We start from the raw sequence: 16,761 nt of genomic DNA, 5'->3' as shown, positions 1-16,761 counted from the left end.
GAGATTTGAATTAATTTAATGTTGTTTGGGACCTCACTGGAACCTCCTTCTCCTGTGTCCCAGAACTTGTTAGAAAGGCAGGGTCGCTTCCCTTAAGTTGCACTTTGCTTTGGAAGAAGAGAAATATCCCCTGCTTCCGAATGCCCATGCAGCTCAGCATGATGTCAAGCAAAATCCCTTCCATCCCACAATGCAGTGCAGGATCAGCAGTGATCACACGTTCTAGATGGTTACTAAGGTAGTCAAAATGTGTGGACCGCTAATGATGATTGCGCAAGCAGGCAGAGAATAGAAACTACCGGAGATAGAAAATGTAGTTGCATGCAAGTTAGAAAGAAGAATGAAAGATTTAAATAACTATAACCTTTAAATTAACATATAACCTTGTTGTTATTTGAAATAATTTTGTTTTAGCTATATGCAGGAGTTGGTAAAGGGACAGCTGAGGATTGAGGAATTTGCTAAAAAAAAGGATGTCAAATCTGCAAAATAAGCAGCATGCAAAAGGGGAAGAAATGGAAATATCTGAGAGAGAGAGTGGAAAGCCAGTTTTTGAAAAAAGAAGAAGTATCAAATTAGTTTTAATTTGGCATTGATGTGTTATAAATTCAAAAAATTAATAAAAATTAATTGGCAAAAAAAATGTGTGGACCACTGGATGAACCCTAACACCATCAAAATCAGGGATTCTCAAATTGTGTTATAAAGTCCCTTACTGGGCTGGTGACCTCTTTACATGACTGAAGAGTTCCCTGTGTCCTCTGTCGCAAAAATATATATAAATAAATAAAATAAAATAAAATGCAGTGCAGGCACTTCACATGGAACCTAGTTTGTAAAATCTTTTTTTCTTTTTCTTTTGCGGAGTCTACCTCCATGTGGATTGTCTGCCTGGCATGTTATAACTGAGTGGATTCCTCTGCTATGAAATATTTCAGGATGACCAGACAATATGACAAAAGAATTGTTATTTCCGATTCTAATTTGGGAAGCGGACACTGTCAATTACACCATGAAAATGAAATTATATTGTAAACCTAAATATGTCTTCCAGGAAATAAGCCATAGTGATTTTAATGGACTCTAGGACGAAGGTGTCAGCATTTTGGCCTATTGCCATAGCTAGATTATACCTCTAATCCACTTACCTATAATTTTGACAAACAGTGAAGGTAGAAACTCACTACATCCTAATTGTCTTGAATGCTGAATCCATTGTTCAGTTACAGGGGTAGCACTGAGAGAAATTTATATTATCTGGCAGTTTGAGAGACACCCAGATGGTACCAAAGGCTAAGTCTGATTGGTGGGTTTGATTGTTCCAGGTAACCCAACAGGAGATTTAAAAACAGCTACATAAATATACACTGTAGTACAGAGATGATGATCAACAAGTATAACTCTAGAGTGGAAACTTAGCTTCATGTGCAAATTATGCAGCAATGAAGACTTTTGGCTCCCCATTCGTTATCCCATTTGGATGGAGCTAATATTGCTCAAATACTACAAGTTATAGATTTGGTGATGTGGCTCAAAGCACTTCAGTACACTGTAGAAACTAAAAGGGATTTTTTTTACTAGAACCACTTTTGACTGGCATTCTACAGCCAGATACTGTGAAAGGTTTCCTCATTTACACATCTAAATCCTGATGGGCAAGAGAATATTATGCTAATCTGCTTCCAGGCAGGCTGCCACTAAGAGCTGGTCTAGAATGGAAACTATTTCTTTCTAAATTCTGTTTTACATTACAACTGCAAAAATGGAGTACACATGCGCGAGCACATAGCAATTTAGCATATGCATCATCATTTCTGTGCTAAATGGTGTGTTTCCCCCAGAATTTGGTTATCTTGTTAAGGATTTGTCTGTGGTACATCTAATTGCTCATACTAAGACGTGGCTAATTCTGCTTTGAGCACTACTGAAAGGACGTTCATAGAAATATTATTTCACAGATTGTTGGTTGAGCCGTTTCATGAAAAGTGGCATTTTGTTGTTGAAGAAGAGAGGTACCAGATTGAAGAGGACAGTGGGTTGAGATATGACCAAAAGCTGGTGTGGGAACGCGCTCTCTTGCATTCAAAGACTACAACAAAGCAAGTTTTTGTTTACTGGTTTGTAGCAAAAGGATAGTGTTAGGATGCGGAAGTGAAAACCCTCCAATATTTTCTCCAGTGAAAATAGGGACACACGATTCAATAACAACAATAACAATAACAACAACAACAACAAAAACAACAGTTGTACCTTGGAAGTTGAACAGAATCCATTCCAGAAGTCCGTTCGACTTCTAAAACATTTGGAAACTAACACGCGGCTTCTGATTGGCTGCAGGAAGCTTCTGCAGTCAATTGGAAGCTGCGCTGGATGTTTGGCTTCCGAAAATTGTTCGAAAACCAGAACACTCACATCCGGGTTTCGATCGTTCGGGAGCTGATTTGTTCGGAAGCCAAGGCATTTGAGATCCAAGGTACGACTGTGATAATAATAATGTTAGTATTTATACCCCACCATTTGACTGGGTTGCCCCAGCCCCTCTGAGCGGCTTCCAACATATATAAACACAAAATAAAACACTAAACATTAAAAAGCTTCCCTATACAGGGCTGCCTTCAGATGGTTCGGGGGTCGGATAACTCCATACCCGCCAACATTATTCCGATGAAAATAGGGATGTCCTAAGGAAGAGTGGGACATTTTGGGACCAAATAAAAAAAGCCTGGATGGCTTCTGTAAATCTGGGAATGTTGCTGGAAAATAGGGACACTTGGAGGGTCTGGGATAAAGGAAAGATAGGTCTAAGGAGACGCAGCAGGAAACAAGAGCTCACAAATTTAAATCTCACTGACCAATAAGCCATGACTTGAAACTTGGGGGACAAGAAATCTAAGCACAGTTTCCCTGCCTTTCATACTCACAGTTGCCATGCGAAATACTGATTGGTTCAGGATCTTCTGGGAAATCAGCCCCAGCAAAGTGTAGCAGTGTGAAATATAGCAGCAAGGCTTCTGACCTCATAGTAGTTCAGCTGGGAGACTATATCTTCAATTCACCCTGTGAAAGACAAACGAGGGCATAAGAGCTTTCCATCAACTCGCATTTAGCCACTACAAACAAAAATAGGCCTTGGACAGCCTACAAGGAACAAAGGGGGCTCTCCTGCCCTTCAAGGCATCCACTATAAAATAATAAATATGTTCATTTCAGAAGAAGAAAACCACCCTGACAGCAGGCCTCATTGGGCTCTAACATATAGTGGCACCAACATCTTAAAAAATAAAAAAAGACTTGAAGATGCTGCAAGCTATCAGTGAGTACTTTCGCTTCCTCTCCTCGCTGCTGGTTTTTGCTCTGCTCAAAAAACAACACCTTTTGTCCTCTGACACCTAGTTCTCCCTAAGAACTGGGTTTTAATTATATTGGTTTTGATGACTTAAGTACGTAAATCATGAATACATTGGCTTTGATTGAATAGTTATGACATTGACGCCCCACCTTTCCTCGCCATCCCCATTTTACCCTTACAACAATCCTGTGAGGTAGGAAGGACCAAGAGTGAGTGGCTGGCCCAAGGGACACCCTGTGCGCTTCATGGCTGAGTTGGAATTCGAACCATGCTCCTCCAACACTTTAACCACTACACAGCCCTGGCTCTTGAGAGGCGGGGCAACATTTGACTTAAACCGCTGTGCCATTTCACTCTGCTAAGTAAAAGGTAAAGGTAAAGGACCCCTGACCATTAGGTCCAGTCATGACCGACTCTGGGGTTGCGGCGCTCATCTCGCTTTATTGGCCGAGGGAGCCGGTGTACAGCTTCCGGGTCATGTGGCCAGTGTGACTAAGCTGCTTCTGGCGAACCAGAGCAGCGCACGGAAACGCTGTTTACCTTCCCGCCAGAGCAATACCTATTTATCTACTTGCACTTTGATGTGCTTTCGAACTGCTAGGTTGGCAGGAGTAGGGTTCACACAATTTTATGGTGAATTAAAACTTATTTCATCTTCTGTATCTGTTTTGAAACCTCACTGAATGCACAGCTTAGAGACTACGGTGTTAAGCAGCGTATAAAATGGGTCAAACAAGCAAACAAAAATAAATGTTTCCCCATACAAACAAAAAAAGCGGTCTACACAGAAAACTAGACGGCAGGAGCTTAGATTATCTCCTGAAGGCACATACTGCAGCAATGCTGCTAAAGTTTAAACTGGGTCTGGGTCTGGGCAGGAAACGGACAGGGAACTCTTATGTATGATGTCCTGTGGTCCAACATGGAAGGAAGGTTGGAAATAAATGTACTATGTAATAAATGCATTTTAGAAAGAGACCGCGCTTTGTTCCCTCCATGTGCAGGTCACATATACAATCTTGTGAGTGCGCAGTGTTATATAGCACTTAGATGAGACACATCTAAATCCACTGATCGCTGACCAAAGTTTTAGGCAAATGCTCCTTCTTCTAGGTATAAGATGGCTCAGCACATAAATTAAAAACACTACACATTATTTAGGTTTATCAAGGGATTAAGGGACCTTCCAGGAGAATGATTCATAGTCACACGAGTTGTAAATCAAGAACAGCAACACGGGGAACAGGGCATGATGGAGCACAGTGAATGTGTCATGAGACTATACCATAAAAATATGAACTCATAAATTTAGATACTATAAAAACCAATGCTCCAAATTGCAGTAAAACTCCCTAAAAGCAGCAACTTCACTTGCCTCCCACCTGCTGGATTCTAGGCATGTCTTCTTCTTCTTTTTCATTGTTAAATAAAAATAATTTTAAAAAGCAGAAAACTTTTGATTCAGTGTAAGCATGGGGACCCCCCCCCAACACAGCAAATATCCCATAATTCCCAGGCAAATTTCACAGAGGTGCTGCTGACCTACAGGATAAATCAGTGTAAAAGCAGGGATTTCTTTTCACCCTTTCCAGAATTTCAAACCTTTGATGCTGCCTGCCAAAGATTATCTTTTCGAACAAAGCTATTTTACTGTAGCCGCTCCATGATTTACACAAAGACAGTCAAGCTTTGTAACCAAAGACGGCTTTTGAAAGTCCATTTGGCAAACAAAGTGCTAACTCGCCCTTTTGAAACACCATTTAATATTAGAGACCTATATGTCCTTTCCTCATGCCAAGAAAAGCATTAACAAGCCCTGAGTGTTTCGTTTCAGAGTGTAATTTCACAATTGGTTCTTAATCATTTATCCAGTTGGAAACACTGAAGTAATTAATTTTGAGATCCAGATATATACTTTTAAAACAAAACACTACATTCTATTACAATCAAGGAGGTGGGACAGCTGTTCCAAAGTATGCCACTGGGAACCTCAGAAAGGCAAGATAAATTACTGTGCTTGCTACGTGCTTATTTTTATTTGAACATACAGCTTTTTAAAAGTCTGATTTTATATGTTATCTCTGAAATTGAGCATCAATCTCTGAGCCAATGGGCTGGGTCCAATGCTAGTCCTGCTCAGAGTAGACACTTTGAAATAAATAGACGTGACTAATTTAGGTCTATTACTTTCAATGGATCTACTCTGAGTAAACCTTATTTAACTACAATCCAATAAACTTTGGTGTAAGCTACACTAGAATCAATGACACCCACACCAGCTAGTAGCACCAGGTATGAACATACAGAAGAAAAATGATACATGAGTTGAAAAAATGTTTAAAATAACTTTTTTCTTTAAAAAACAACCCAAAGCCTTTATTTTAGGAATCCTAGGCGCCGAAATCCCAAGGGAGCAGAAAAGACTATTTATGCATGCGGCCGCGGCTACACAGATGTTATTGGCCCAGAGATGGAAAGAAGATAAAGTCCCTACCAGAAAAGAATGGCAGATTAAGTTGATGGATTATGCCAAAATGGCAAAAATGACCAGAAGATTCAGAAATCAGGAAGACCAAAATTGTAATAAGGAATGGGGAAAATTTATAATTTATCTTAAAAATCATTGTAAACAGCTAATTTTTTTGTAGGATTGGAATAACACTTGTGTTATTGGAATAACACTTAGTGGTGAATTTTGGACATAATGCAGATGTAAAAGATTTGATTATCAAATAAATAAATTTATAAATGCAGGAGTAAATGATTTAACAATAGGACCCACCAAGGGGAGGAGGGAAGTCCAGGACATTCTTTGGAATCTGTTTTTATGTTGCATGTTGGCTATGTGATTGTAAAACTTTAATCTGAAAACACACACACACACACACACACACACACAAATACAGAAGAAAAACGGCTGGGGTGTCATATTCTACACGAGAAACACACTTGTTTATAAAACTTCTAACCCCACTTTCTGCCAAATATCTACCTTAAGCAGCATACAAAATGAAAACAGGCCACACAATACAGTGGTACCTTGGGTTACATACGCTTCAGGTTACAGACTCCGCTAACCCAGAAATAGTACCGCAGGCTAAGAACTTTGCTTCAGGATGAGAACAGAAATCGTGCAGTAGCGGTGCAGCGGCAGTGGGAGGCCCCATTAGCTAAAGCGGTGCTTCAGGTTAAGAACAGTTTCAGGTTAAGAATGGACCTCTGGAACGAATTAAGTACTTATCCCAAGGTACCACTGTACCTGGGGATATTTAGCGTCTGTTGCCGATTTGGCTAGGGAGGGATAGGTCCCTAAAATGCAGACCACTGCGGTGGACTCGATACACTTCATGCACGCATGTATGGTGGGTGTAGCAATCTATTAGATTCTCTAGAATTATGAGATCACCTGGTCGAACCTGGATAATAACACTAGACCTCCAATGAAGCTGAATGCTGGGAGATTTAGGACAGATAAAAGGAATTTATTCATGCAGCCCATAGATAAAAGCATGGCACTTGCTCCCACACAAGGCAGTGACGGCCACCAACTTGGATGGCTTTAAAAGAGGATTATAAATATCCGCAGAGGCCGCAGCTATAAAGAGAGAGCTATATCCCTTCACTGTTAGAAGCAGTCTGCCTCTGAATAAAAGGTAAAGGACCCCTGGATGGTTAAGTCCAGTCAAAGGCAACTATGGGGTTGCGACGCTCATCTCGCTTTCAGGCCGAGGGAGCCGGTGTTTGTCCACAGACAGCTTTCCGGGTCATGTGGCCAGCATGACAAAACCACTTCTGGAGCAATGGGACACCGTGATGAGTGCCAGAGTGCACAGAAACACCTTTATCTTCCCACCGCAGTGGTACCTATTTATTTATTTGTGTCGGTATGCTTTCGAATGCTAGGTTGGCAGGAGCTGGGACACAGCAAAGTGACTTGGACTTCTGATTGGCAAGTCCAAGAGTCTCAGTGGTTTAGACCAGAGCGCCACCCGCGTACCAGCCTCTGAATACCCATTATTGGGAACCACTGATGAGCAGAGCGTTGTTGCACTCGGGTCCTGCTTGCAGGCTTCCCATGGGTATCCTGGTTGACCTCTGTGACCATAGGATGCTGGACTAGATGCGCCATTGGCCTGATCCAAAAGGCTCCCCTTATGTGCTTATGTAACTTAGCCACACATGTTAAAATTGGACTTTAAAGTGTCTGTAAATGCGCAGTGTTTCATCAAAGTTAAAATGGAACTGCACCGTATTAAACAGGTACAAAATAAAAAGGAAGAGCTGAAATGCATTTAAATAATAATGGTTCATTAAAACTTAAGAGGAGCCGAAGATGGCATTTTTGAGAAAAACACCAAGTTTTATTAAAAGTTTTCAACATAAAACACAATAAAAAAACACTAATCTAAAATGGATATGCATGGAAATTCAACCAAGGGGAAGCGAGGAAGTCACTTAACAATGTTAATAAGTATAATTTTAAATAAGATTATGATTTATGTTTGTTTGTTTATAATTTTGTGAAGATTAATAAAAAATGTGGAAAAAAATCACACTAATCTAGAGAACAAAAATAGAAAAAAGCAAAAAGAAGGAAAGGAATGAAAGAAGGAAAGAAGAGAAAAAAGGAAAGGAAATTATGGAGCCCTCCATCCAAATTAAATCTTAACCCTTATTCCATACACAGAAGAGTGAATCCTACCAGCTCTCACCTGAAGTTTTCCCCAGCCTCCCACCCTCTCTACCCTGCCCCTCACACAGGGCCCTTTGAAGATGGAATTTTTAGTTTCATATTCAGTGTCAACCTTTTCCTTCAACCTCCGTGAGTCCATTTCAGGATAATTCAATTAAGTACCAACCATTTCCCCTCAATCCCTAAGCACTTTGGACTGCAGCTATTCTAGAAATACAGAAGGATACCAGCTTATCTAGGAAAAATGCATCAAGCTGTTGAGCTTTTTCACCCATAGGACGAGGCTGATCTTTCAAACTGAGCATGGCTCATGGCAAAGCTCTATAGGAGAAAAATGGATGCTTTATGCTGCTCCCTGTCACCACACCATCAACTACCTAACTATGCGCGTTCTATGAGGAGAAGCTTTGAAACAGAGCTGATAAATCTTGGCCTCTCCACTTTAGGGATTTATTAAGAAAAACCAGGTGTGTGCGATATATCCTGCATCGTTCTTCTTGCTCAACTTTCTGCAGTTTTGTGCAAACATGTTGAAAAGGAGCTTCCAACTAAAGTAATTACTTGCATTACATAGTGTGCTTAGTTTGCCCTTTCTCTTAGTATCATTTAACTAAGAACTATTTCACACTTTATGAAGTTTCAGGTGTATCTGCATATTTGCCGCCAACTACAGACACAAAAATATGGTTTGAAGCTCAACATCAAAAAAACGAAGATCATGGCCACTGGTTCCCATCACCTCCTGGCAAATTGAAGGGGAAGAAATGGAGGCAGTGAGAGATTTTACTTTCTTGGGCTCCATGATCACTGCAGATGGTGACAGCAGCCACGAAATTAAAAGACGCCTGCTTCTTGGGAGAAAAGCAATGACAAACCTAGACAGCATCTTAAAAAGCAGAGACCTCACCTTGCCGACAAAGGTCTGTATAGTTAAAGCCATGGTTTTCCCAGTAGTAATGTATGGAAGTGAGAGCTGGACCATAAAGAAGGCTGATCGCCAAAGAATTGATGCTTTTGAATTATGGTGCTGGAGGAGACTCTTGAGAGTCCCATGGACTGCAAGAAGATCAAACCTATCCATTCTGAAGGAAATCAGCCCTGAGTGCTCACTGGAAGGACAGATCCTGAAGCTGAAGATCCAATACTTTGGCCACCTCATGAGAAGAGAAGACTCCCTGGAAAAGACCCTGATGTTGGGAAAGATGGAGGGCCCAAGGAGAAAGGGACGACAGAGGACGAGATGGCTGGACAGTGTTCTCGAAGCTACCAGCATGAGTTGGACCAAACTGCGGGAGGCAGTAGAAGACAGGAGTGCCTGGCGTGCTCTGGTCCATGGGGTCACGAAGAGTCGGACATGACTATACGACTAAACAACAACAACAACAGACACTTTTCCAGGAGCCACAGCCAATCAAAGCTCCCTGAGGAGTACAGCATTTGTGTCTGCAAACATGCCTCTTCCATTAATGTTTCTAGCTGTGCACCTAGGATGTTTTAAGTGTGCATTTAAAACTGTAAAGTGCGAAGGAGCTCCAGCAGGAGTCTTTCTTTATGTAAGTGTGAGAAAAGGAAAACAGATCAAACTCTTCACAGTTTGCCAGCTACCTTCAGCTTAGCGTAATTTCAGATACACCCGGGCCTACTGGGCTTGGGTGGCATTCCTGTAAAGTGACTAGAGAGAGCAGGTGTTTAGATGAAAAAAGCTCAGAGGTAGAAGAACCTGTGGCCCTCCAGGTGTTAAGACCATGGCCAACGGTAAACAATGATGGGAGTTCTAGTCTAGTAACATCTAAAAGGCCACCGATTCCCTTTTAACGCTCTACTATTCTCTATAAGGCACTATTCTACTATTATCACAGTATTCTCTGAAAGCCGCAGGTGACCCAGGCCCATTCCACTGTTCCAGAACCATCTTGGTGATAGTCTCAGGAAAGTGCAAAGTGACTTGCTAATGGTGTTCTGTACAAAAGAAATCCATTTCTGCTATATTACCCTCCTCATCAGACTGCAGCAGCTTCCTACCGACTTTATCTTAAAATAGGATCAACAGAAACGAATGGACCGGACTTAAAGACTTATCCACCAATTCTAATGTGTCTACTCTGTGTAAAACACAATTGAATACCACCCTTTGGCTTGAATACTGGAAGTGATATTTCGATGTAAAGTACAGGTGCTTTTCAAGAAAAAAAAGAGGGCAGAAGACAGGCATTTGGGTAAATCCTGGGGGTTTTTGTATACATAATTGAAACATATTGCATTCTGTAAACACAGTAAATTTTAATGCTTTTAATCTAGATTTGAAGTCACTTGTCAGCCCTATTCAAACATTTTACTCACGAATTCGCAGTGTGCAAGCAACTACAGTGGTACCTCTAGTTGCGGACACAATCCGTTCTGGGGTGCCGTTTGCACCCCAAAAAGTCCGCAACTAGAGCGGCGCTTCTATGCAAGCGTGGAGCATGATACAGTGCTTCTGCGCATGTGCAAAGCACATAGAACGCTTCTGCGCACGCAGCGAAACTGTGTTTGCAAACCGAAAAGATGCAACATGAACCTAACGCAACACAAGGTATGACTATACACACTTCCAACATCACATGTGCCAATTAGCCTCTCTCCTGGTCCCCATACAGACACCATGAACACATGTAGGGAATGGGTCTTTGCATGGGAGCTCACTCTCTGCAGATGTTTGCACTGTAAATGGTTGGGACTTACAAGTGTAATCAAGCTGGTTCCTAATGAAATGTATGCACACCTGTTGGAGCATAACTAGCCAGATGGTAACGCCCAGCCAACAGAAGTAAACTCTGGTAAAGATCAAATGTATTATTCAAGGTTGTTATCATTCCTTTGGAAAATGTGAATCTATCAGTTGGTACAAGGCACCTAATCTGTTAAAAACAAACAAACAAACAAAAAACTTTTGCATACTTTTCTTTAGGAATTGAGGGAAAAAATAATTTGGATTTTTTTTAAAAAAGAAAAACAACCTGCTAGCGGTTTTAGGCAGTTGAGAGAATGTTTATACTGCAATCCTATACAGTGGTACCTCAGGTTACATATGCTTCAGGTTACAGACACTTCAGGTCACAGACTCCGCTAACCCAGAAATAGTACTTCGGGTTAAGAACTTTGCTTCAGGATGAGAGCAGAAATCGCGCGGTGGCGGCGCAGCAGCAGCAGGAGGCCCCATTAACTAAAGTGGTGCTTCCGGTTAAGAACAGTTTCAGGTTGAGAATGGACTTCCAGAACGAATTAAGTACGTAACCAAAGGCACCACTGTACGTGTCTACTCAAAAAGTAAGTCACGTTGACTTTTGTGGGGCTTACGTGAGCACAGGATTGCGCAACACAACCCTATGCATACAACAAAATTCCAATATGTTCAATCCAAGGTATGTAGAGGATTGCGTTTTCAGAGCGTTTAGGATTGCAGTCTTTAGTAGGTTTAAGAACTGGGTTAGACAGCTTTCTGGTAGTTTCTATGCTCTTCTTTTCATGTATTTAAAAATTATTAGAGTTTATAAATAAATTGTCTGTTTTCTTGACAGTCTAGAATTGTTGTAAATAAAACATTGTGCGTGTTTATACTGAGTGTTCCTTGTGACGTGGAGAGAATTTAAGTAAGAAGACTGAGTTGGCTGCATCTAGTCTAGAACTCACTCTTGCTGTGAACAACTTAATGACAACAGCAGCAGCAAAGCAAAGCAGGACTGGTGCTATCTCCTATAACTGGTTTTTAGAATCTGGAGCAAAGCACACTGTCCTGAATATGGCTATTCCATTTCACCCACTACGGTCAAAACTTACTGACAAGAGTTACTGTCCACATGATGGTCTAATCATTTTTTTAAAAAAGAGCTTTCTAAGCTATTGACCACCACCACCACATCGTATAGCAACAAACTGTGCACGTTAATTGTGCATTAAACGAAGAATACGCCCTTTCGTTTGGAGCCTATTGTAAATCAGTTTCATTGGATAGCCTCTGGTGTTTTGCAAGATAATAGTTTCTACGGATTGCACTAACCCAATCATAATTTTATAACACTTCTCTTAAAAATAAATAGCAGGCTTTTCCTCCAGAAATATATTTTTCCACCAGGGAGAAATGGTTTTCGGCGGGGAGACTGTAAAAAAAAATCTTATCCAGCTGTCGAAGATGGACCGTGGGCCAACACATCCATCTGGATCAAATGGTGATTCAGTGCTCCTCTTTGCAAAAGGGAATACTTAGACAGGTGCAAGGACAGCTGCATACTTATCTCTGCCAGAACACTCCCATGCACGGTGCCATGGAATGTTGTACACAAGGCTCCAGAAGCATGAGAACCACCACAGAATGTAAGGGCTTTCTAGGTAAGCACACTTGGGAACCGATTGCCTAGATCTGTCCAAACACTTCCCACTGAATGCAGCCAATGGATCCCCCCCCCTCCCCGGTCCTACACCCCCTGTTCCTGACGGGAAGCATTACAGCTTTAGAGTAAATATTGGATACAGTTAGTGAGGTAGTACTTTTGTTGATATGAAAATCAAACACCTCCTTTAAATCAAGTGTTCCTTTAAACAATGGCTGAATTCGGACATCATGATAAACGATGGCCTAATGATAGATTTGAGTTTGTAGAAGAAAGTTAAAGAGAGGTTAAAATAAATTTAAAAATTGTCCAGTAGCACCTTAAAGACCAATTAAGTTTGTTCTGGGTATAAGCTTTTGTGTGCATGCACACTTCTTCAGATACACACAAAAGCTTATACCCAGAACCAACTTAGTTGGTCTCTAAGGTGCTCCTGGACAAATTTTTATTTTTTTTATTTCGACTGCGTCAGACCAATACGGCTACCTACCTGAATCTAAAGTGAGGTTAATATGTTAAAGTGAGGTTAATATAAAAAACTCACTTTGGCTCATTCTTGTCATGGTAAACCAAGGTTTATCGTAATGAATTGTCCAAACAACCGTTGTCTAACACCGACAGCCTGAGGCTGTTTACTCTGCGCTCCAAGCAATGGGGCCTCTACTCTTTTACAGTGAGTCTAAATAACTCCAAAAACAGTAATTCTAGCAATAGCCAAGTTATTTGAAGAATATCTAAGGTATGTCTCCGATAAAAGAGCACAGCCAATAGTTGTAACTGACAAAAGCACACACGGCAGCTTCTAAGGCACACAGAAGACACACACACAAGCTTCTAGCATCTAGGTAGCCGGCAGTAACTTCTAAAGGTTCGTGCCTGGGCAAAGCACACACCCCTCGCCTGACGAAGTGTGGGCACACAACCAGAGACTTCTTCTACACTGAACTTGCCACTGTGCTTGCCTCTTCAAGACCCTCCTGGTACTAGGAGAAAGTGAGGATTCGGCTGCCTTAATGGCCTCTCCTTCTGCTTCTCACACATCTCGCCCCCCACTCCTGCATCTCTTGACTGCTCCAACCCTTCCCCTTCCTCCACCGTGGGCCTCTGCCCCTTGGGTGGCACAAAACCCCATAAAACACTGGTCCCCTCTCCTGGGTCAGCCTCTGGCCCCCCTGCCTCCACCGCACTCTCGTTACAGCCCTGCCAGTCCCCGATATCTGACTTCTAAAAACCATACCTATCTCAACAAAACAGAAACACATTAGCAGCTCCAGTTTTCTGCCACCTGTTACCTGGGGTTTAGGGGTGCAGGAGATGTTGCAGTGAATGTGCATGGACACAGAAGGAACCCATGGTGCTTGGAAGCTAGTTTACTGAATCAGTTGCAAATAGTAGTTACAGCATGCTAAATACGGTGTATAGAAACTTCCAGAAAGCAAATCACCTCAGCTGTGACTCCTACTGGATGGTTTTCTTGTCTCAAGTATCTTGGGCTGAATATTCAACTTCAAGTGAATACCCTAGTTAAAAATCAGATGGGACCGTAGGGAATTTATGGTCTGAACATTCATTTTTTAAAAAAATCAGAGCAGCTCCTGATAGTGGGTGTGAATCATGTGAGGACTATCGTACTTGGATAGGCGATTTAGCTATTTCTCCTCATGCCATTTCCCCTATAAATATGATCCCACCAGCAAAAACTATTTGCCCATGAGGGGAAAACACATGGGCTCATATAGGTAATTCACACCTGGGAGGATTGTGACTCAAGAAGTGATGAAGAGGGAAGGGTTAAACCCTTCCTTCCACAGCACTGAGGCTCCAAGGTGATTCAGGGTGCCCTCTTAGTTTCTTATAATTTAACATACACACGGGAAATCCAATCATGGATTTCCCATCATCTTGTCTAATTGAGCTCAAAGACCTATAACAGTTCCTCTAATATTTATACCTCTTAAATCACACAGAACATTGATTAATCCTCGTCTGCATACGTAGCCATACACAAAGGAGAAGAGAGGTTCTGTTATATAGTCTTAGATATTTTAGGAGGGTTAGTAGATAGTACGGTTCGTGCTGATCCTCTTCTTATTTTATTCCTTGTTCCAGGAATCAAATATGCAAGATATGTGCTATGCTTAATGGTTTCTTTGAACAAATATAGTTTCAAGCAGGAAATGTAAAGGCTGACAGAGATTCATGGCCTGCAGCTTTTGACAACCGATGTCAAAATGTAACTCAAAGCAAAAAAATATTGCAGCACATATTTCTCCCATCAATATCCTAAGAAATGGATGATCTGAAGTTTCGGATCCTGTGCAAAAACACTCTTTCTCAGGTGTGTACCCTTTACAATATCAGCTGGTAGAAGGGCAAAGAGCCCATTTTCCTGTTAGCATTGCCCCTGTATTTCTATACAATACAGGTGAAGTCAAGAAGGTTCTTGCATCCCATTTACAATGAAGGTTGCAGTCAGAATCAACAGTCCAGAGTTCTTAGCTCCCTGAGTTCTATCTTCTACCTGACAGTGCCATGTTTCAGATACTAAGACAGTGTCACATAGGCCAATGCAAACACTGCCTTCAACTATTCTTCATGTTTTTCAGTGAACTCCTATTGACATTATCGAGAGTGTTGATTTCTATGAAATACAATTTCCTTGCTAAATTTTGCTTGCTGACAAAACACATGTTATCTTTGTTCCTCAGCAGGAAGCATGAGGTTGGCAATCTGTTTTTGTGCATCAGTCATGCATGTAACCCAACCTAAAGCAGGTACTACTTTATATTAGATTTAGTTCCTGTGTCAACAATGCAAATTTGGGAAGTTGAAAGTTCATACTATCAATGTGTCAAAGTACCAGTAAATCCCTAGTCATCTTTAGACTCATTTTTTTGTGTGGGAAATGTGCACTGTTATTTTTTGCTGGGAAGCAGAATCTTTAATTTGTCCCTTAAGTCATTTCCATTCTTATCTGACACATTTTCTAAATAAAGCAAAAGATATCCTAGCATAGTATGTCTCTCAGGAACAGCTGGTATCTTTAGTGAGCAATGCATGGCAACGGTGAAACAAGTAAACAATGCTGAATCCAATTAAAAATTATGGTAAAAGATCCTTAACCCAGATCAACCAAAACCCCTCATTTTGTGTGGAGAAGGCCCTGTTTGTTTGCATATGTATACTGCAACTGGACTTTGGACGTACCTATTAAAAGGGACAAAGAAGGTTGGAATGGTAGACTAAGAAAAAACATGAACTGGCTGGCTCTACAGGGACCTGGTCACTAGAGCACTCTCGTAATTTATCAGATGCTCTAGTCTGCCAACCAAGCAGTTCTTTGTAGCTTTATCTCATTACTGGTCAGACTCAACAATAATTTATTTGGATGTGATCTCATGACTGGTGTTTCCGGTTAGATGCACAATCATAGGGCCCAGTGCTATCCAACTGAAAAAGTAGTTTTGTGACATGAGTTGAGATGGGTTGGGACCACGTCCCAGACAACAACCCCAGCGACTGCAGCATCTTCTGATATTTTTGTTGATGGCCCAAATCAAGCACCGTGGCAATGAAAGCAAGTTCCGAAGGAATGGATGTTAACAGTCAACTTGAGTGTGGTGCCCACACAACAGTGTTTGAACAGAAAGGGAATCGCTCTAAGTCAGCCTTTCTCATCTGTGGGTCCCCAGATGTTGTTGAACTACAACTCCCATCACCCCCAGCTAGCAAGGCCAGAGCTCAGGGATGATGGGAGTTGTAGTCCAACAACATCTGGGGACCCACAGGTTGAGAACCACTGCCTAAGTGTTCCTGCAGCAAACAGATAAAAGCAGATGTAACCATTTCATTATGTGTTGCCTCAGAAGACCCAATATTTGTGTCTACTTGATCTGCTGTGGCACCTGCAGTGTTGGTGGTATTCCTCCCCACCCTGGTCAGTGCTCAGAATAGATGAATGTCCCATGCCAGGACACTTTCAATTCAATGTTCTAGGCCAGTTGTGTCACATTTTTACCTGGAACTGTAGATGCATAAAAGCAGTGAAGCTATAAAGAGTTGCCTTACACAAAGTCAAGACAGTGTCCCCTCTGGCTCAATACTGTCTGCTCTAATAGACAGCAAGTTTTGAAAGCAGCTCTCTGGAATCTGACATGCCATTTGCAAAGCTAAGCTGAGCAGGGTCCAGTACGGTTTTTCCAAATGAATGGGAGGCTGTGTGTTGAGATTCCTGCATTGAAGGGGGTTGGACTAGATAATGCTTGGGGTCCCTTATAACTCTAGGGTTCTTTGCACCCTGTGGGCACTCCCATCATGCAATGTTTATGAACATATAAAGTTGTCCTATACCA

At 41.5% G+C, this 16,761-nt stretch overlaps 1 protein-coding gene across 11 annotated transcripts in view; it reads right to left on the bottom strand.

Moving 5' to 3' along the window:
• SEMA6A (semaphorin 6A) overlaps positions 1 to 16,761 on the bottom strand; it is a 180,289-nt gene that overhangs the window by 82,230 nt on the left and 81,298 nt on the right. For all 11 annotated transcript variants that reach the window (XM_083464420.1, XM_083464424.1, XM_083464415.1 and 8 more), the window contains exon 2: positions 2,922 to 3,057. In XM_083464420.1, the coding sequence (XP_083320546.1) occupies positions 2,922 to 3,021 (100 nt within the window). In that variant the 5' untranslated portion in view covers positions 3,022 to 3,057. The remainder of the gene's footprint in view (positions 1 to 2,921; positions 3,058 to 16,761) is intronic.

This window comes from Podarcis liolepis (genome assembly GCF_965112155.1).
Source record: "Podarcis liolepis genome assembly, chromosome: 11".
Taxonomy (NCBI): domain Eukaryota; kingdom Metazoa; phylum Chordata; class Lepidosauria; order Squamata; family Lacertidae; genus Podarcis; species Podarcis liolepis.
The sequence above is the reverse complement of the archived record's forward strand: the minus strand, read 5'-3'. Positions and strand labels throughout refer to the sequence as shown.